At 42.6% G+C, this 22,943-nt stretch overlaps 1 protein-coding gene across 2 annotated transcripts in view; it reads left to right on the top strand.

Annotated features, from left to right (window-relative positions):
* arap2 (ArfGAP with RhoGAP domain, ankyrin repeat and PH domain 2) overlaps window positions 1–22,943 on the top strand; it is a 598,549-nt gene that overhangs the window by 241,907 nt on the left and 333,699 nt on the right. For both annotated transcript variants that reach the window (XM_070870551.1, XM_070870553.1), the window contains exons 10-12: window positions 1,681–1,787; window positions 7,487–7,686; window positions 18,756–18,841. In XM_070870551.1, coding sequence (XP_070726652.1) covers window positions 1,681–1,787; window positions 7,487–7,686; window positions 18,756–18,841 — 393 coding nt within the window. The remainder of the gene's footprint in view (window positions 1–1,680; window positions 1,788–7,486; window positions 7,687–18,755; window positions 18,842–22,943) is intronic.

The raw sequence follows: 22,943 nt of genomic DNA on the forward strand, positions 1-22,943 counted from the left end.
GGCCAGGCGGTTAAGACGGCATATGGAATGCTTGCCTTTATTGATCGAGGCATAGAATACAAGAGCAGGGAGGTTATGCTTAAATTGTATAATACACTGATTAGGCCACAGCTGGAATACTGCATGCAGTTCTGGTCACCGTATTATAGGAAGGATGTGATTGCACTGGAGAGGATGCAGAGGAGATTTACGAGGATGCTGCTTGGAATGGAGAATCTTAGCTATGAGGACAGATTGGATAGGCTGAGTTTGTTCTCCTTGGAACAGAGAAGGCTGAGGGAAGACCTCATTGAGATGTATAAAATTTTGAAGGGTCTGGATATAATGGATAGCAAGGGCCTATTTCCCTTGGTGGAAGGGTCAATTACAAAGGGGCATCAGTTTAAGGTGGTTGGTGGAAGGTTTAGAGGGGATTTGAGGGGAAGCTTCTTCATGCAGAGTGTTGCGGGGGTCTGGAACGCGCTGCTTGAAAAGGTGGTGGAGGCAGAAACCCTTACCACATTTAAAAGGTGCTTGAATGTGTATTTGAAGTGCCGTAACCTGCAGAGTTACGGACCTAGAACTGGTAAGTGGGATTAGAGTGGATAATCTCTTGTTGGTTGGCGCAGGCACGATGGTAAGTACATCATGGAATCTAATATGGCCAGAGTGATCGCTTGGACTAGTTTTGATCGCCTGGATGGATTGGAGAGGAATTTTCCCAGATTTCTTTTCCCCAATTGGTCTGGGGTTTTATCTGTTTTCTTACCGCTCCCAGGAGATCACATGGCTCCGCGTGGGGTGGAGTGTAAAATGTTGGGATACATGGGGTTGTGGGGGGCGGACTGATTGGGCTGGATGCTCTTTACCTATCCGCCATTGTTCATTGTTCATAGATTTATTTGGAATCTTCAGGACTGCTGATTGAGGGCCATGTAGCTCTTTGTCGGCCGGCGCGGACACGATGAGCCGAAATGGAATCCTTCTGCCCTGTAAATTTCGATGTTTATCTCTTCCTTTATTATTCGGGCTATGACCCCCCTCCCCTTTTCCATTTTGCCTATCTTTTCTAAAAGTCAAGTACCCTGGCATATTTTGTTTGCAACCATGGCTACCCTGCAACCATGTCTTAATAATAGCTACTTGATCAAACTAATTTTATGGATATTTTGCCTCCTTCCTCCCTCCCAATATGAACTTAAATGGGAACCTAGATAGGCAAAATAGCCTTTTTTAATTCATGTTTTGTTCATTACTGATATGTTGAAATAAATCATATTAAATATTTGGAACATATGCTATGTCACTCTCTCGCTCCTCCTGTCTATACTGCTGCATCTCAGAGGGTAGTACAAACAGGACATTGGACTTATTGCTGCTGTTAGTGGTGCTCTTGATGAAGCAACCCCAAATAATTAAATTCTGTTGAGCTGCACAGTATCTGGAAGTAGTTGTTCTAATACATGGGCTTTGAGCTATTTCCTAAGAAATTATATCATATTTTGGAAGCAGTGTTGACCCATACACTAAGGCTGTAATGTCTCAATATAGCTTACACAAAATCGTCAAAGCCATGTGATTAAATGCTGAACTTACTTATGTTTTAGGAAATTGGGTTGGTTGGTCAGATGTAAAGCTGTTAGATAAGTATCATATTATATTAGAAAGGAAGTGCTAACTATTAATATTTTTGTTTTAAAGGATTTTAAAGGTGGAATTGGTATTACAATGGTTCACACAAATGTGGCAACAGTCAAAGATGTTGATCGGAAAGGTTTTGAATTATCTACTCCATTCCGAAACTTCAGGTAAAATCTTTTGAATACACACAGATGTTGACAGATTTCATTTATGTAATCCAATGAAACTAATGGTGGTAGTCTATCCTGCTGAAGAGACACACCATTGTTTAGAAATTGGGATCAAGGCCCCTTTGCTAGTGCACGATGAAGAGAAAAAAAAGATAGAATTTGTATTTATACAGGGTTTTCCACGACCTCGCCAATTAAGTACTTTTTAAAGTGTAGTCACTGCCGTAATGTAAGGAAGTGCGGCAGCCAGCATACATACCCTAAGGTCCCGCAAACAATCTTTTTTAGCATTGTTGGTTGAGGGATAAATATTGGGCAGGGCAATAGGAGAAGTTGCCTGCCCCTCTTCGAATAGTGTCATGGGATCTTTTGCGATCACATCCGAAAGATGACACCTCCGACAGTGAAGTGTCAGCCAAGATTATGTACTCAATTACTTGGAATTGGGGTTGAACCCCCTGAGCCAAGGCTGATGGAGAACTTTACATCTAACAATATGCTATACTTGACCTGGGAGTGCTTGGTGCTCACACTGCGCGCTCAAAATGAAAACCATCTTTCTTGATGAACACAACATTTGACCCCAAAATATATAATTTAATAAAAATATATATCCTAACCACACAATGCAATTCCATTGATTTGTGTTTGTGCCTTGGGCCCCATGCTGTTGCACTATGCATTTTAAATTGCGGATATTTGCTGCCCAAGATCAGATCAGCCATGATCTTATCGAATGGCGGAGCAGGCTTGAGGGGCCGAATGGCCTACTCCTGCTCCTATCTCGTATATTCCAATGGGGCCAAGTTTCGGCCTGAGTTGCTCCTGTTTTTTTGGAGCAACTGGTTTAGAATGGAGTATCTTAGAAATTGCAATTCTCGGTATTTAGTTTGCTCCAGTTCTAGTCAGTTAGAACAGTTTCAGTTTGGAACAGATTTTTTTTTTTCAAAAGAGGGTGTGTCCGGCCACTTACGCCCGGTTTGAAAGTTTAGGCAGTGAAAACATACTCCAAACTAACTTAGAATGGAGTAAGTGTAGATTTTTGTACGCTCAGAAAAACATTGTCTACACTTAGAAAATCAGGCGTAAGTTACAAATCAGGCGTAGGGAATGGGGGGGGGTTTAAAGGGAAGTTTACAAACATTAAACACTTCAGTTTTACAAATAAAGAGCCATCATCAATAATAAATGATAAATACATCAATAAATCAACCAATAAATCAATCCAAAAAAATTAATAAAAAATAAAAAAAATTAAAAAATCAATAAATAAAACATTTTCTACTTACCGACTGCAGCACAGGGAGTCCTCCAACAGCATGCTGGGACGGCTCCCCCAGTGTGTCTCTGTCTGTCTGTGTGTGTGTCTCTCACTCTCTGTCTGTCAATGTCTGTGTTTCTGACAGCGAGGGGAGGGGGGTGGTGGGGGAGCGGGGGTGGGGGGGAGAGGGTGGTGGGGGTTGGGGGGGAGGGGGAGGAGGGGAGGAAAGAAAAAGAAAGAAAGAAAGAAAGAAAGAAATGAAGAAATTACAGGTAGGGTCCGGGGGAGAGGAGAGAGTTGCGGAGGTCGGGTCGCCGGGGGGGGCGGGGGAAGAGTCTTATGCACGCAGCCCCAGTGAGGCCATTCGGCCAGGGCTAGGGGCTGCGTGCTTCGGGCCACTCCCACAGTTTTGGGCGCCTGGAGCTACTGCACATGCGCGCCCACTGTAGCCCGCATGTGCAGAGGTCCCGGCACTCTTTTCAGCGCAGGGACCTGGCTCCGCCCCCCACAGCTCATGCTGCGCTACGCCCAGCTCCAGAGGACCTGCAGGGAGCCGGAGAATAGGTGAGTTTTTTTTAGGCGCACTTTGTGGCGCGAAAGAAACTTGGGCCCTATGTTCCTAAATGATTTTTATCTACATATATCTCACAGCTGAAAACATAAAAATCTGTCCATTTACCAGAATTTCTGCTACACTTTTGCATTAATACTGGGGCGGCAATGGGCATCTTCGTACATTAACAGCAAAACTGCTAGAGGAGCAATATAATTATTTCAGGAAAGAAATTAACTGGGGCTAAGATGGGTAAGAACTCCTGAAGCAGTAAAATCCAGGGTCTGTATATAATGTACATTTGCTGAAAATAAATCTATGTGATGCTTGTACTCTGCTCACTGCAGAAGTAATGTGCATCAGGGGCTTTGAGACTTCAGTGCCAATTGTAACACAACCATAATTGTGCAGCTCTGAAAAGTTAATAGAAATTGCCCATAATTTCCAGATCTGTAAACTAGAACTGGATATTATGAATAACCTATTTTTTTTCCTCTGTGGGTGTAGCAGCAAAGTGTGATTTTGAAAGGTACATAAAACTAAACCTTTTTTTTAATGTTTCACTTCTATTGACATGTATTGAGACTAGAGCAAATGGTTGCTTAAGAAAAATGACTGTTACACTGCTTTGAAACAAAATAGCTACTTCTTTAAGCAAGTGTGTAGATTACAGAATGTACGATCATCTCTCCTCAGAACCTAATTCAGCACCTTATTCTATTCTACTAGACACTCCTGCGTTCATCAAAAATGTAGCTCTGTTACGGCAACATACTGGTTCCATTCTTTACAAATGACATAACAGCCCAGTGTATTTCCTGATTTTTAAAAAGAAGCAAGAGATGATCAGTAATGTATATTCACTGTACAGCATCACTATCTCAACCACAGGCTGATGGAATAAAATTAATAAGAAAGAAGATGGGAAAGTGTGAGACTGCTTAATTAACACACTAAACATGCTCAGTGGCACAATTAATAATGGAAATGTGCTTCCTTCACATCAGGTACCCTTGAGATCTGTGCACTAAGGTTCTGTAATCCTATTGGGCTCCATAATGTATGTATTAGGAATGAAACTCCCTTATTGCAGACTTCAACCAGTATTTGCAATGTGATAGCTGTGGCTAACTGAACTGAATTTCTGGATGTAAATTCTACGGAAATATCTAAATTTGTGTAACCTCAGAAGAATAGAGTCAGTAAATTGCCACTACAAACACTTTTTCAATATTTGTTCTTGGGATGTGGGCTATGGTGACAAACAAGCATTTATCACAATATCCCTGAGGGCAACCATGTCATGTGGGGCGAGAGTCATGTACACCAGACTGGGTAGAAATGGCAGGTTCCCTGCCCTAAAAGACATTCGTGAACCAGTTAAATTATTAAACAATTCTGCAGCTTTCATGGTCACCTCTGGTGCCTTTTACTATGGAAATACATAAATAGGACCTCTACTGCCATTTTGAGTTGGAACGTCCACAGATGATGGAAAGGAAGAGGCTCGCCAAAGGGAAGTGTTAAATTATTTTTTATGGGCCTCTGGGATTGCCGAAAATCATCTGGGCTGCTTCTGCCCCAGGACTGCCCCCCCTCCCCTCCATCTCCCTTGTAACTTACCTTGCTGGCAGATGCCCCGTCCTGATCTAGACACCTCAATCCGGTAAGCTGGATGCCTGCTTGCCGCCCCACAGCTCGTCTGCCAAATTTAAATGAGGGGCCCTCAAAATTATGCCGGCCTCTTGGGCACTGGACTAGGCGGCCGGCTAGTGCGCTCTGCCGATCAGTCACCCAAAAGTCAAAATCAACACATTTGTGTCCATGTGGAGTGCTTGCAATGAGAAACCTACTTTGTTTATAAGGAACAAGATTTGTGTGAAGATGACTTATTTATCTACGGTAAGAAATCAATTAAAGGTCCTTTTGTGCTTTGTTTCTGTAGTTTCGGTTACAGGAGAGCAATGTGTGTGCCGGGGCACTACAAGTACAGTAGTAAAACCAGTTCACTTATCTCAGTGGCACTATAGTAGACTGATGAAAACATGGGTCTACAATTGTACTGTCAGAGGGGACTGTAAAGGGACTGGTTTCAGCTATGTATGCAAGCCAGCATCTGGAATTGTTCTTCTATGATCCAATTTTCAAAACTCCTTCAAAATAACCCGATTCTGAGTACCTGATGTCCTATTCTGACTATGTTGCCAGGAATTCCTACATTGTTTGAATTATAACACTTTATTCTGCTCTTTTGAGCATTAACATTTTTTCCCCATTATGTGTTGAGCCGATTTTGACATATGCCTGTGCAAGGTTTAGCTACTGTTTGTCTGGAATTGGTTTTGTGGGAGTGGACAGTCAGGGGAGAGCTGTACATCTGTATCAACAATTATGTGCTTTTGTCCAGATTCTGGTTTGATGGCTGCCTTATAAAATTCAACTATTGTGCCAATTCAAACATTTAGATAGAGCCAATGAAGCCTATCCTGATAGTATTGTGAAGCTTGTTGTTAGTCACCTGGTAGCAGACTTGAGAGGGAGTCTAACGCAGAATGTTCAAATATGTACAGATTTTGTGATTGGTTCAGTTTGTATTTGGCTGACAGTTCCATTTTTAATTTGAGTAGCTAGTTTTTAGAATACCTGAATTCCAATAACTACTTCCTGCGATGAAGAAAGAGAGTTATTCTGGGCAATAGTTGGCATTTGGAAAATCCTATGAGATGGACAATACAAAAATCTCAGAGAAGCTAAAAGGATATTTGAAAATCTTAGAAAAGACAGATTGATCTTGTGGAAAGAGGAGAGAAATACGGAGTGTGTTGGAAAGTTTAGCCCTGTTCTCAGAGTGGTGGAACGAAACATTGGCAGGGCCGTCAAACAGCTGGTAGTGGATCAGCCTCCTGTTGTACATCCCGCCCGATTTTCTTTTGCATTGACAGTAATGGAAAGGAATATTGGGCAGGGTGTAAAATGAGCGACTGACCCATTGCCATGGGTTTCCCATCAGACCGGACAGTTAAAATCCACAGTCTCTTTTTATTGTTTTGTCTACTTAGTTGTGTAAAATACCTTCTACTGCAAATATATAACTCTTGATTTATAAAAATAACATTGTTGCATTATGTGCTTATTCATTAATTTATAACATTTGTTTCATATTTTAAACCTGAAGTAGTTCATTTGTGATGTTCTAAGACTTCTAAAGAGTGAAGTGAGATCCAGTGGACACATAATATAGTCCAGTACCACCCAGCAATGACTAAACAGTTTGTTACCAAAAGCATAGCTAGCTCTTGGGCAATGTTGGACAAATGCAAAACAATGGGGAGTTGGGACTCACTCATGAGAGTAAGCTAAGATATGAGAGCTGGTTTAGTCTAGGGTAAAAAAGGGTGAAAAAGGTCATAAAAATGAAACATTCACCTTTAGCAGATGTCTGTGATGGACTGTGGTTCTTATTAGGGAAATGGACAACAATTCTATTGCAGAATTGTGTCTTGGCTATGTGCCAGGACCCTCAAATGTTCTAGCTCAAACATTATTTAATGAGTGTTATACCATTGTTCCACATACAACAGTATTATAAATAATGGCAGTGTATGTTTTAAGTTCTTGTAAGTGCCAAAAAGTATAGAGGAAGTGCAATACTTCTGACTTCCCAGATTACCTAATTATTTATAGCATCTTTTTAAATATTTATAGGATTTATATGTTATAAATGGTGCTTATATTCCTTTATTGTATCAAGCTGGTCATAAGATATTGCCATTTTAAAAGAGGTACAGCTCGTCCCAGTTTGTTATCCAGCTAGTTAATTTGGCTTTATTTGTACTATAAGACTGAATAATTAAAAATGAAATGGAAAAATCAATGTTTCAGCTTCACAGCAGAATCTGAGCGAGAGAAACAAGAATGGATTGAAGCTATGCAAGGATCGATAGCAGAAAGCCTCTCAGATTATGAAGTGGCAGAGAAGATCTGGTTCAATGAGTCTAACAGAAACTGTGCAGATTGTCGCGCACCTGATCCTGAATGGGCATCCATCAATCTAGGCGTTATCGTCTGCAAAAAATGTGCAGGTAATGAAAGAGGACAAAGAGAAATAGCTCAAATCATAGTATCATATTTTGTACTGTTGAAAGTATTCCAATTTGCATTCATTTAGTAATTCTGGGCCTCGAAATTTGCAGTCTTACTGCTGGCCATTAAGGGCTGTTTTGGGAAAAAAAAATAGCGGCCGTCTCACTTCTGTCTGTTTACGGCACAGGTCTTGGCCGCCACCATTTTGGGGAAGCCAATAGCGCTGCAGCTAGCCCCAGAAATGTAAATCAGCAGAGTGGGTCTCCAGTCAGCGTGCAATGTCGGGTTAACGCCATGTCTGTAAACGTCTACCTTTTTGCTGAGTTTACCATTGGGTCCTAAGCATGCTCAGAAAAATGTGTGTGAAACAGCCTTTCAGAGATGCTGTCAGCACTTCTTAAAGGGACACATACATCTTTCAGGTAAGTTTATATTTAAGCTTTTGGACTATTTATTAACAATGCTGAAATAAAAGCCACCACAAAGCAAACTTTTCAATCGAACTTTATACATCTATCCATCCAATATACCATCAAGAAATCAACTGATCACCCTTGTGCATTCGCTTAGTGTCTGTCTTGTGTATGCCTTTGCCTATCCTACTGATGTCACGCAGTGCTCCCCAGTGGCCATAGCATGGCTGGTGGCAGGCTGCTGACTTTCAGTAGGGGACATTGCAAATGGCTTTGCTGGTCAACCTTGAGGAGCTGGTGGCTGGGAGTGTGAAATTAATTGACTGTGTTTCTTCGTCTCCTTCTTCTTCGCTTTCCTCTCCCACTTCTTGGTCAACCACTGGCTGGGCAGGCTGCATTTCCTAGTTGTGTGAAATGAGGAAGGTATAAGGGTGGAGTTGTGGTGAGGGGTGGGTAGGAAAGCAAGAGGTGTATGCGAGAAGGAAGATAACATATGAGTATACCAGCATCTTGTATCCTCTCAGTCCCATCACTGATCAAGGGCTCAGTCATGTCCCTGCCAAATATTGCCAGCACCATCTCCTCCAAGGAGGTGAGGCAAAGCTAGGAATGTGAGTTGTGCCTTGTGTTTGGTAGAGATTGTTGGTAGCTTAGTGATTGGGGAGTGGGGATATGGGGGGGCTGGCATTGCAATGAGTAGTCTGTGAGGCTAGTGGTGCAGTTGGTAGGAGACAGCTTATGATGATGAACTCACTGACCTTGACCATTGGTTTGATGTCATGAAGCTTTTTTGGGCACTGGAACCAGGTGGTGGGGGCAACACTACTGCAGTGACGGCTTTGGTGATCTGGTCCCACATTGTTCTTTCTGGAGGACCTCCTGGCCCCTGTGGGTAGAGGACCTCTCTTCCAGTGTTGACCCCCTGCACCTAGTTGGAGTACTGCGTGCGCGACCAAGGGTGCCTCCTCCCTGTTTGTTGAGCCATTTGTGTTAGGGCTGAAGCACTTTTAACCATTTTTTTAGGTGTGGAAGGTAATTCAGTTTCAAGAGCTGAGGACTGTCATTTGGGAATTATTTTTAATGTTTATTTTTTTTTGTAGGCAGTTGAGCTGTAAGGGCTAAAAACTACCTATTTTAAATGAATTTTATTTTTTTTTCATTTTAGAAGGCAGTTCTCCTTCAAGGGACCAACACTGCTTTCTAAAAGTACAGCCTTTAAGACAACGGTGCTCTTGCCTTGGGAACGCTATGCTACGTTGGGCCTTCTGCTGAGAGTAGCGCCATAAAACCCACTTGCTTTGCACAGTAGGTTTAGCGCTGCGCTAATATAAATTAGCAAGCAACACCAAAATACTTGTGCTGCCTGCGCTATCATTTCGGGCAGCTGTTAAATTCAGGCCATTGTGGCACTGGCAGGTTTCCGGCATATTGTAATTTCTAGACCTTGGAGCTTTTCTTGTTCTGTGACTGTGAATTAATCAGAACCCTATTTTTGGTTGAGCAAATGTATTTGCTTGAAATTTCCTTGCACCTTCTCACAATGGACTGCCGTAACTTCGGCAGAAGATCAGCAGAATCCAGCATAAACTGGCTTTCCAACAAAATTAGGACAGCTGACCTGGGGATCCCCAAGGAAATTACCAGTGGTTGCCTTATGATAAAATTTCTAAGGGTAGAGTTTCTGCCAGTGATATCAGCATATTCCAGGCAGAATCAGCCGAACCAGCCAAATGTAAGTTAGTTATGCCCAAAGCCACTTGATCTTTACTGCGATATTATACGCCGGTTCAAGTTTCAATTCACCAGATCAGGACCCGACCACTGAACTGGTCTCGCCCCCAGGTTGAAATTGCGAGATTTCACCGGTTGTGCTGGTTCTGGTAATTGCACCAATTTTCTTAGGCATGTTTTTAATGTTTTTTCATATATAAAAAATAGTTAGTTTACTGAGAAATTCACCAGTGTACATCACATAAGAACATACGAAATAGAAGCAGGAGTAGGCCATTTGGCCCCTGGAGCCTGCTCCGCCATTCAGTAAGATCATGGCTGATCTGATTCTGGTCTCAACTCCACTTACCCACCTGCTCCCCATAACGCTTGACTCCCTTATCTTTCAAAAATCAGTCAATTTTAAATACATTCAATGACCCAGCCTCCACAGCTCTCTAGGGTAGAGAATTCCAAAGATTCACAATCCTCTGAGAGAAGAAATTCCTCCTCATTCTGTTTTAAATTGACAACCCCTTATTTTGGAACTATGCCCCCTGGTTCTAGATTCCCCTACGAGGGGAAACATTCTCTCTGCATCTACCCTGTCAAGCCCCCTCTGAATCTTATATATTTCAATAAGATCACAGCTCAGTCTTCTAAACTCCAATGAGTATAGGCATTCGATAAGATGCCATAGAAAAAGGCTACTGCACAAGATAAAAGTTCACGGAGTTGGGGGTAATATATTGGCATGGATAGAGGATTGGTTAACTAACAGAAAAGAGAGTCGGGATAAATGGATCATTTTTAGGTTGGCAAACTGTAACTAGTAGGGTGTCACAGTATCAGTGACACAACTGGGGCCTCAACTATTTACAATTTATATTAATGACTTGGATGAAGGGACCGAATGCAATGTAGCCAAATTTGCTGATGATACAAAGATAGGTGGGAAAGCAAGTTGTGAGGAGGATGCAAATAATCTACAAAGGGATATAGACAGGCTAAGTGAGTGGGCAAAAATGTGGCAGATGGAGTATAATGTGGGAAAATGTGAGATTATCCACTTTGATAGGAAAAATAAATAAGCTAATTATCATTTAAATGGGAGGAGATTACAAAATGCGGTGGTACAGAGGGATCTTGGGGTTCTAGTATATGAAACACAAAAAGTTAGCGTGCAGGTACAACAGGTAATCAGGAAGGCAAATTGAATTTTGGCCTTTATTGCAAGAGGGGTGGAGTATAAAAGTAGGGAAGTCCTGTTAAAACTGGACAGAGTGTTGGTAATACCACACCTGGAGTACTGCGTACAGTTTTGGTTTCCATATTTAAGGAAGGATACACTTTCATTGGAGGCTGTTCAGAGAAGGTTCATGAGGTTGATTCCTGAGATGAAGGGTTTGTGCTATGAAGAAAGGTTGAGCAGGTTGAACATAAGTACATAAGAAATAGGAGCAGGAGTAGGCCATTTGGCCCCTCGAGTCTTCTCTTTTGACAAGGTCCCACACAAGAGATTGGTGTGCAAAATCAAAGCACATGGTATTGGGGGTAATGTACTGAAGTGGATAGAGAACTGGTTGGCAGACAGGAAGCAGAGAGTCGGGACAAATAAGTTATTTTCAGAATGGCAGTGAGTGACTAGTCGAGTGCCGCAGGAGTCAGAGCTGGGACCCCAGCTCTTTACAGTATACATTAATGATTTAGATGAAGGAATTGAGTGTAATATCTCGAAGTTTGCAGATGACACTAAACTGGGTGGTGGTGTGAGCTGAGAGGAGGATGCGAAGAGGCTGCAGGGTGACTTGAACATAGAAACATAGAAAATAGGTGCAGGAGTAGGCCATTCGGCCCTTCTAGCCTGCACCGCCATTCAATGAGTTCATGGCTGAACATGCAACTTCAGTACCCCATTCCTGCTTTCTCACCATACCCCTTGATTCCCCTAGTAGTAAGGACTCCATCTAACTCCTTTTTGAATATATTTAGTGAATTGGCCTCAACAACTTTCTGTGGTAGAGAATTCCACAGGTTCACCACTCTCTGGGTGAAGAAATTCCTCCTCATCTCGGTCCTAAATGGCTTCCCCCTTATCCTTAGACTGTGTCCCCTGGTTCTGGACTTCCCCAACATTGGGAACATTCTTCCTGCATCTAACCTGTCTAACTCCGTCAGAATTTTAAACGTTTCTATGAGGTCCCCTCTCATTCTTCTGAACTCCAGTGAATACAAGCCCAGTTGATCCAGTCTTTCTTGATAGGTCAGTCCCGCCATCCCGGGAATCAGTCTGGTGAACCTTCGCTGCACTCCCTCAATAGCAAGAATGTCCTTCCTCAGGTTAGGAGACCAAAACTGTACACAATACTCCAGGTGTGGCCTCACCAAGGCCCTGTACAATTGTAGCAACACCTCCCTGCCCTTGTACTCAAATCCCCTCGCTATGAAGGCCAACATGCCATTTGCTTTCTTAACCGCCTGCTGTACCTGCATGCCAACCTTCAATGACTGATGTACCATGACACCCAGGTCTCTTTGCACCTGCCCTTTTCCTAATCTGTCACCATTCAGATAATAGTCTGTCTCTCTGTTTTTACCACCAAAGTGGATAACCTCACATTTATCCACATTATACTTCATCTGCCATGCATTTGCCCACTCACCTAACCTATCCAAGTCGCTCTGCAGCCTCATAGAATCCTCCTTGCAGCTCACACTGACACCCAACTTAGTGTCATCTGCAAATTTGGAGATACTACATTTAATCCCCCGTCTAAATCATTAATGTACAGTGTAAACAGCTGGGGCCCCAGCACAGAACCTTGCGGTACCCCACTAGTCACTGCCTGCCATTCTGAAAAGTCCCCATTAACTCCTACTCTTTGCTTCCTGTCTGACAACCAGTTCTCAATCCATGTCAGCACACTACCCCCAATCCCATGTGCTTTAACTTTGCACATTAATCTCTTGTGTGGGACCTTGTCGAAAGCCTTCTGAAAGTCCAAATATACCACATCAACTGGTTCTCCCTTGTCCACTCTACTGGAAACATCCTCAAAAAATTCCAGAAGATTTGTCAAGCATGATTTCCCTTTCACAAATCCATGCTGACTTGGACCTATCATATTACCTCTTTCCAAATGCACTGCGATGACATCCTTAATAATTGATTCCATCATTTTACTCACTACCGATGTCAGGCTGACCGGTCTGTAATTCCCTGTTTTCTCTCTCCCTCCTTTTTTAAAAAGTGGGGTTACATTGGCTACCCTCCACTCCATAGGAACTGATCCAGAGTCAATGGAATGTTGGAAAATGACTGTCAATGCATCCACTATTTCCAAGGCCACCTCCTTAAGTACTCTGGGATGCAGTCCATCAGGCCCTGGGGATTTATCGGCCTTCAATCCCATCAATTTCCCCAACACAATTTCCCGACTAATAAGGATTTCCCTCAGTTCCTCCTCCTTACTAGACCCTCCGACCCCTTTTATATCCGGAAGGTTGTTTGTGTCCTCCTCAGTGAATACCGAACCAAAGTACTTGTTCAATTGGTCCGCCATTTCTTTGTTCCCCGTTATGACTTCCCCTGATTCTGACTGCAGGGGACCTACGTTTGTCTTTACTAACCTTTTTCTCTTTACATATCTATAGAAACTTTTGCAATCCGTCTTAATGTTCCCTGCAAGCTTCTTCTCGTACTCCATTTTCCCTGCCCTAATCAAACCCTTTGTCCTCCTCTGCTGAGTTCTAAATTTCTCCCAGTCCCTGGGTTCTCTGCTATTTCTGGCCAATTTGTATGCCACTTCCTTGGCTTTAATGCTATCCCTGATTTCCCTTGATAGCCACGGTTGAGCCACCTTCCCTTTTTTATTTTTACGACAGACAGGAATGTACAATTGTTGTAGTTCATCCATGCGGTCTCTAAATGTCTGCCATTGCCCATCCACAGTCAACCCCTTCAGTATCATTCGCCAATCTATCCTAGCCAATTCACGCCTCATACCTTCAAAGTTACCCTTCTTTAAGTTCTGGACCATGGTCTCTGAATTAACTGTTTCGTTCTCCATCCTAATGCAGAATTCCACCATATTATGGTCACTCTTCCCCAAGGGGCCTCGCACAACGAGATTGCTAATTAATCCTCTCTCATTACACAACACCCAGTCTAAGATGGCCTCCCCCCTAGTTGGTTCCTCGACATATTGGTCTAAAAAACCATCCCTTATGCACTCCAGGTTAGGTGAGTGGGTAAATGCATGGCAGATGCAGTATAATGTGGATAAATGTGAGGTTATCCACTTTGGGGGCAAAAACACAAAGGCAGAATATTATCTGAATGGTGGCAAATTAGGAAATAGGTTGGAGCAACGAGACCTCGGTGTCATGGTTCATCAGTCATTGAAAGTTGGCATGCAGGTACAGCAGGCGGTGAAGAAGGCAAATGTTACGTTGGCCTTCATAGCTCGGGAATTTGAGTTTTGGAGCAGGGAGGTCTTACTGCAGTTGTACAGGGCCTTGGTGAGGCCTCACCTGGAATATTGTGTTCAGTTTTGGTCTCCTAATCTGAGAAAGGAGGTTCTTGATATTGAGGGAGTGCAACGAAGATTCACCAGACTGATTCCCGGGATGGCGGGACTGACATATGAGGAGAGACTGGATCAACTGGGCCTTTATACACTGGAGTTTAGAAGGATGAGAGGGGATCTCATAGAAACATATAAGATTCTGACGGGACTGGACAGGTTAGATGCAAGAAGAATGTTCCCGATGTTGGGGAAGTCCAGAACCAGGGGACACAATCTTAGGATAAGGGGTGGGCCAATTAGGACTTAGATGAGGAGAAACTTCTTCACTCAGAGAGTTGTTAACCTATGGAATTCCCTACTGCAGAGTGTTGTTGATGCCAGTTCATTGGATATATTCGAGAGGAGTTAGATATGGCACTTACGGCTAAAGGGATCAAGGGGTATGGAGAGAAAGCAGGAAAGGGTTACTGAGGGAATGATCAGCCATGATCTTATTGAATGGTGGTGCAGGCTTGAAGGGCCGAAGGCCCTACTCCTGCACCTATTTTCTATGTTTCTATGTTTTTGACATTTAATAAGATCACGGCTGATCTGATCATGGATTCAGCTACACTTCCCTGCCCACTCCCCATAACCCTTTATTCCCTTATCGCTCAAAAATATCTCTCTCTCTTGATAAGATCACACCTCATTCTTCTGAATTCCATTGAGTAAAGACCCAACCTACTCAACCTTTCCTCAAAAGTCAACCCCCTCAGTTCCGATATCAACCTAGTGAACCTTCTCTGAACTGCCTCCAAAGCAAGTATATCCTTTCTTAAATATGGAAACCAAAACTGTATGCAGTATTCCAGGTGTAGCCTCACCAATACCCTGTATAACTGTAGCAAGACTTCCCTGCTTTTACACTCCATCCCCTTTGCAATAAAGGCCATGATTCCATTGGCTTTCCTGATCACTTGCTGTACCTGCAAACTAACCTTTTGTGTTTCATACACCAGGACTCTCAGGTCCCGCTGTACTGCAGCACTTTGCAATTTTTCTCCATTTAAATAATAACTTGTTCTTTGATTTTTTTTCTGCCAAAGTGCATAACCTCACACTTTCCAATATTATACTCCATCTGCCAAATTTTTGCCTGCTCACTTGGCCTGTCTATGTCTTTTTGCAGGTTTTTTGTGTCCTCCTCACAATTTGCTTTCCTACCCATTTTTATATCATCAGCAAACTTGGTTACATTACGCTCGGTCCCTTCATCCAAGTCTGTTTTTATATTTCTTGCTAGTTTACTTTCATAAGTTATCTTCTGTCTCTATCATTTTTTTAGTTGTCCTAAAAATTTCACAATCCTCTGGCTTTCCACTGTTTTCGCAACATTGTATGTCTTTGTTTTCAATTTGATACCATCCTTTACTTCCTTAGTTAGCCACGGATGATGTTCCCTTATCTTATAGTCTTTCCTTCTCACTAGAATATATTTTTGTTGAAAGATATGAAATATTTCCTTAAATGTCTGCCACTGCTTATCAACCATCTTACACTTCAATCTACTTTCCCAGTCCACTTTAATCAACTCTGCCTTCATACTTTTGTAATTACCTTTATTTAAGTTCATGACACTAGTTTGAGAACTAGCTTTCTCGCCCTCAAACTGAATTTCAAATTCTACCATGCTATGATGATTCTTCCCAAGAGGATCCTTCGCTACGAGATCATTAATGAATCCAGACTTGTTCCACTTTACCAGATCTAAAACAGTCTGCTTCCTTGTTGATTCTACAACATATTCTAAGAAACCATCCTGCATACACTCTCTAAACTCTTCCTCCAGGCTACCTTTGTCAATTTGATTTGTCCAATCAGTATGAAGATTAAAATTGTCCGTGATTATTGCCATTCCTTTCTTACAAGCCTCTATTATTTCTTGATTTATACTCTGTCCTGCAGTGTGGCTACTGTTAGGGGGCCTGCAGACTACCCCACCAGTGACTTCCTACCCTTATTATTTCTTATTTCCACCCAAACTGATTCGACATCTTGATCTTCTTTCACCAATGAAACTATTACATGGTTCAGTATAGTTTCTTTTAAGTCATTTTCAGTGATTTTTGTAACTCACAGGTAGAGGACTGGACATTCTTATCAAAAATGCTTATTTTTTATGATAAACCCATTTTCAGCAGCATTAATAAAACTGGACCAGGTTCTGACTCTTAAATACATCAATTAATACTTTTCAATGGAAAGAAAAAACAAGATTACTTTCTATTATGCTGTATGATTGTGCTGGTTCATGAAAGGTTTTATGTTTGTGATTATTCAAATGATTTTTGTTGAAAACTTGATCTGTAACCAAACCAGTGCATTTTGTGTACCATTTCCTGATGGCACCTAAAGCGGAAACTCTACCCCAGAATGCCTGTCATGCTTGTTGAGTGTCTTGTTGATATTGTGATCATTGAGCCCTTGGGCAATTTTGTTCTTCCTGATTGGTTAACCCTTTCAGTCACTTGTATTTTTCTCCTTTTCGAATAAGTTATTTTCCATTTTCATCAATCATATTAGAAAAAACCTTTTCCCAAATTTCAACTTTTCTTTCCAATCATACTCTGTCAAGAGAAATGACACAGTCATATTATAGCAACACAAAAGTCAGTGATAATCACCGTGGCGATGCTTTGCACCCCACTGTAAACCGCTGAAAATAAAGTTTAGCATATAGCAAACATAAAAATATTTGCACAAGAATATCACATTTATTCATAAACCCTCCACAAACTGAATCATACACCCTAGAATCTTCAAGGGCGTTTTTATTAATGAATATGGAAAATATAATTTTGATTTCTTATTCCAGTAAAAATATTTAAAGCAACTCCTTGAGCACAGAGTAGAATTAGCAATTTGGTGGTTTGTAAACAAAGCCATTTTGGGCTAGAAATTGCATAGCGCCAACTTCTGCGGGAGCGCAAAAGTATCGGTGGGCGCTACACAATTGATTCCGACGGAAACTTCTGGTTTAGCGCTCCAAGAGGGAACTGAAGCACTAAATAAGCACCACCACTTCCCTTAGAGTGCTAAAAGGAGCGAGAGGGTCGGTAGCAGCAGAATGCTGCACAATGTTCTATGTAGCGTTGCTGTTTCACAGGCAAGAGCCAATATTACAGTCATTGAAGGCTAAGGCTGGGAAAGGTTGTCGACGGCACCTGCGATATGTGAATAGCAGCCCCAAGCACTCTGAACGTGCAGGGCTGATCAATCGCGGTTGGAAAAAATTAAAATACAGCACACTGGGGACGTTATTCAATTTTGGTTTACCTGACCACCACTGTCTTTAATTTGGGCTCCCAAAGCGGTCAGTCGAGGTGACAACACCTCCTGTAGCTGCCTTGTTGACGCCCACGATGTTGCAGGGGTTGGAAGCGAATTTTACATCTGGGGTGATAACTGGGCGCCGCGCAGCGACCGGATGATGTCACAATCTATGGGGCACAAGAGAACGAGGACGTTGGTGATTTTGCCCCGTCCGGTTGGTAAGCCCTTAGCATCCCATTAATCACCCTCCTAGAGGTGCTAAAGTGAGGCCAATTTCTACCGCTTTATTAAATAAAATGCCTACTAAGAAGAATTTAGCACAATTTTGTATTTACAAGGACAAAATGTAAGTTTCTTGGAATCTGAAGTTGAAAGCTGGTGATTGCACTAGCAAAAGGAATTAGGATCCATACTGCATATGGAAATTGAAATGAAATACACTCCTTTACATAAGTAAATGCATTCTATTAACTTGGGACAGTTTTAACTACACTTGGGAGTATTCATCATGAATTATAAATACTAAAAAGAAAGACTTGCATTTATATAACGCCTTTCACCGGATGTCCAATGAAGTTTCAGCCAATGAAGTACTTTTGGAGTGTAGTCACTGTTGTAATGTAGGAAATGTGGCAGTCAATTTGCGCACAGCAAGCTTCCACAAACAGAAATGTGATAATGACCAGATTATCTGTTTTTGTTATGATGATTGAGGGATAAATATTGGCCAGGACACCGGGGATAACTTTCCTGTTCCTCTGTGAAATACTGCCATGGGATCTTTTACATCCACCTAAGAGGGCAGACAGGGTCTCGGTCTAACATCCCATTCCAAAGATAGCACCTCTGACAGTGCAGCACTCCCTCAGTACTGCATTGGAGCGTCAGCCGAGATTTTTATGCTCTAGTCTCTGGAGTGGGACATGAACTCATAACCTCATGAGTCAGAGGCGAGGGTGTTACCAACTGAGTCACCACTATTCAACACTAAACAATTGAGTAAATACTGATTTTCCAGCTTTTGTCAATCTAAACAAGTATTTGTAACATATATTTCTCTTTATATACATAGACACATATACATTTGTTTCTTTGAAACAGGTCAGCATCGATCGTTGGGATCGAATATTTCCAAGATTCGTAGTCTGAAGTTGGATACTAATATTTGGAGTAACGAGCTTGTTGAGGTAAGAAACTACCCTGTATTAACAAATAGAATTTTAAAATATCTTTTATACACATTAATAGCAACAAGTAATTTTTTGGAAAAAATGAAAGTGTACTTAGACCAATAAGCCCACCCCTTTTTAGTTGATCTCAATCCGGCTATCCTCTCTTCTTACAATATCCTACAATCCCCTCTTTCTTCAGAAACAGACACACTTTTCTCATGGTCAATATATATAGAATCAAAGAAATTTACGGCATAAAGGGAGGCCATTTGGCCATCGTGTCTGTGCCGTTCGACAAAGAGCTATACAGCCTGATCCCATTTCCCAGCTCTTGGACTGCAGCCTTGTAGGTTACGGCACTTCAAATACATATCCAAGTACTTTTTAAATGTGATGAGGGTTTCTGCCTTTACCCGTCAGGTGACGAGTTCCAGACCCCCACCACCCTCTGGGTGAAAAAATGCCTCCTCAACTCCTCTCTAATCCTTCTACCAATTACTTTAAATCTATGGCCCCTAGTTATTGACCTCTCTATTAAGGGAAATAGGTGCTTCCTATCCACTCTATAGAAACATAGAAAATAGGTGCAGGAGTAGGCCATTCGGCTTTTCGAGCCTGCACCGCCATTCAATGAGTTCATGGCTGAACATGCAACTTCAGTACCCATTCCTGCTTTCTCGCCATACCCCTTGATCCCCCTAGTAGTAAGGACTACATCTAACTCCTTTTTGAATATATTTAGTGAATTGGCCTCAACAACTTTCTGTGGTAGAGAATTCCACAGGTTCACCACTCTCTGGGTGAAGAAGTTTCTCCTCATCTTGGTCCTAAATGGCTTACCCCTTATCCTTAGACTGTGACCCCTTGGTTCTGGACTTCCCCAACATTGGGAACATTCTTCCTGCATCTAACCTGTCTAACCCCGTCAGAATTTTAAACGTTTCTATGCGATCCCCTCTCATTCTTCTGAACTCCAGTGAATACAATCGCAGTTGATCCAGTTTTTCTTGATTTGTCAGTTCCGCCATCCCGCGAATCAGTCTGGTGAGCCTTCGCTGCACTCCCTCAATAGCAAGAATGTCCTTCAAGTTAGGAGACCAAAACTGTACACAATACTCCAGGTGTGGCCTCACCAAGGCCCTGTACAACTGTAGTAACACCTCCCTGCCCCTGTACTCAAATCCCCTCGCTATGAAGGCCAACATGCCATTTGCTTTCTTAACCGCTTGCTGTACCTGCATGCCAACTTTCAATGACTGATGTACCATGACACCCAGGTCTCGTTGCACCTCCCCTTTTCTTAATTTGTCACCATTCAGATAATAGTCTGTCTCTCTGTTTTTACTACCAAAGTGGATAACCTCACATTTATCCACATTATACTTCATCTGCCATGCATTTGCCCACTCACCTAACCTATCCAAGTCACTCTGCAGCCTCATAGCATCCTCCTCGCAGCTCACACTGCCACCCAACTTAGTATCTGGCCCTCAGAATTTTATACACCTCAATTAATTCTCCCCTCAGCCTCCTCTGTCCAAAGAAAACAACTCCAGCCTTTCCAGTCTTTCTTCACAGCTAAAGTTCTCTACTCCTGGTAACAAATTTGTAAATGGCCCTCTGTATCCGCTCCAGTGCAGTGACATCTTGCCTGTAAAATGGTGACCAGAACTGTATGCAGAATTCTAGCTGTGGTCTAGCTAGTGTTTTATACATAGAGTTCAAGCATAACCTCCCTGCTCTTATATTCTATGCCTCAGCTAATAAAATGGAGTGGAGTGGAGTCCAGCATAGATGTCGGCATGGACTGATTGGGCCGAATGGCCTGTTTCTGTGCCATATATCCTATGTAAAGTAGAATATCCTGTATGCCTCCTTAACCACCTCATCTACCTGTTCTGCTACCTACCAAAATTCCCTGGATTCTGGGGTTGGTCCCAGCGGATTGGAAAACCGCAAATGTAATGCTCCTGCTTAAAAAAGGAAGCAGACAAAAAGCAGGGAACTATAGACCAATTAGCCTAACATCTGTCGTTGAGAAAATGTTGGAGTCCATTATTAAGGAAGCAGTAGCGGGACATTTGGAAAAGCACAATTCAATTAAGCAGAGTCAGCATAGTTATATGAAAGGGAAATCATGTTTGACAAATTTGCTGGAGTTCTTTGAGGATGTAACGAGCGGGGTAGATAAGGGGGGAACCAATGGATTTTGGTGTATTTGGATTTCCAGAAGGCATTCGATAAGGTGCCACATAAAAGGTTACTGCACGATAAAAGTTCACGAGGTTGGGGGTAACATATTAGCATGGATAGAGGATTGGCTAACTGACAAAAAACAGAGAGTCAGGATAAATGGGTCATTTTCCAGTTGGCAAATAAATTAGTGAGGTGCCGTAGAGATCGATGCTGGGGCCTCAACTATTTACAATCTATATTAATGACTTGGATGAAGGGACCGAGTGTAATGCTGCCAAGTTTGCTGATGATATAAAGATGGGTGGGAAAGCAAATTGTGAGGAGGACACAAAAAATCTGCAAAGAGATATAGACAAGCTAATTAAATGGGCAAAAATGTGACAGATGGCGTATAATATGGGAAAATGTGAGGTTATCCACTTTAGCAGAAAAAATAGAAAAGCAACTTATAATTTAACTGGAGAAAAATTGCAAAGTACTACAGTGCACAGGAACCTGGGGGTCCTTGTGCATGAAACACAAAAAGTGAGTATGCAGGTACAGCAAATAATCAGGAAGGCAAATGGAATGTTGGCCTTTATTGCAAGGGAGATGGAGTATAAAAGCAGAGAAGTCTTGCTACAACTGTACAGGGTATTGGTAAGGCCACACCTGGAGTACTGCATACAGTTTTGGTCTCCGTATTTAAAGGAAGGATATACTTGCATTGGAGGCTGTTCAGAGAAGGTTCACTAGGTTGATTCCAGAGATGAGGGGGTTGACTTATGAAGATAGGTTGAGTAAGTTGGGCCTATACTCATTGGAGTTCAGAAGAATGAGAGGTGATCTTATCGAAACATATTAGATAATGAGGGGGCTCGACAAGATGGATGCAGAGAGGATATTTCCACTCATAGGGAAACTAAAACTAGGGGACATAGGGCCCAAGTTTCCACACGATAAAAAACGGGCACCCCTCCGAGCTGGGCACCCGTTTTTCGCGCCTAAAACGGCGCCTAAAAAAAACTCGCGATTCTGGAGCGTTCTGCAGCTCCATGTCTGCCTGGCACAGCGCCCAGGGGGGCAGAGCCTACACTCGCGCCGATTTTGTCAGTGGCAGGGGGCGGGTACTATTTAAATTTGTTTTTTTCCTGCTGGCAATGCTGCGCGTGCGCGTTGGAGCGTTCGCGCACGCGCAGTGTGAAAAAAACATTGGCACTCGGCCATTTTTGTAGTTCTTTGTAGCTGTTTAATTTTTTAACATTTTTTTAATAAAAGCACATTGCCATCAGCACATCAGCACTTGCAGCCTTCTCACTGTCTCCTTCCCCCCACCCCCGCGGGAAAGAACGGGCGCCTCCTCTTTCCCCCCCCCCCGCGGGATGAACGGGCGCCTCTCCCCCCCCCCCCCCCCCCCCGCGGGAAGAACGGGCGCCTCTTTTCCCCCCCCCCCCCGCGGGAAAGAACGGGCGCCTCCTACCCCCCCACCCCCCCCGCCCCGCGGGAAGAACGGGCGCCTCAGGCTGACTGCAGAATTCTCCCTGGCTGAAGCACTTTCACACAGGTAGGAAGATGGTTTATTTAATCTTTTCTTTGCTTATAAATGTTTATTCAGGTTGGATTTATTTGTATAATATTTGTAGAAGTATAAATAAGGATTTATTGCAGAATTTAATGACTTCCCTTCCCCCCCCCCCTCCCCCCCACCTCGATCTGGACGCCTAATTTGTAACCTGCGCCTGATTTTTTATTGTGTAGAACAGGTTTTTTCAGTTCGACAAAAATCTTCACTTGCTCCATTCTAACTTAGTTTGGAGTACATTTTCACTGTGGAAACTTTGAAATCAGGCGTCAGTGGCCGGACACGTCCCCTTTTGAAGAAAACATTCTGTTCCAAAGTAGAACTGTTCTACCTGACTAGAACTGCAGAAAAAAAAATGTG

This window comes from Pristiophorus japonicus, chromosome 2 (genome assembly GCF_044704955.1).
Source record: "Pristiophorus japonicus isolate sPriJap1 chromosome 2, sPriJap1.hap1, whole genome shotgun sequence".
Lineage (NCBI taxonomy): Eukaryota > Metazoa > Chordata > Chondrichthyes > Pristiophoridae > Pristiophorus > Pristiophorus japonicus.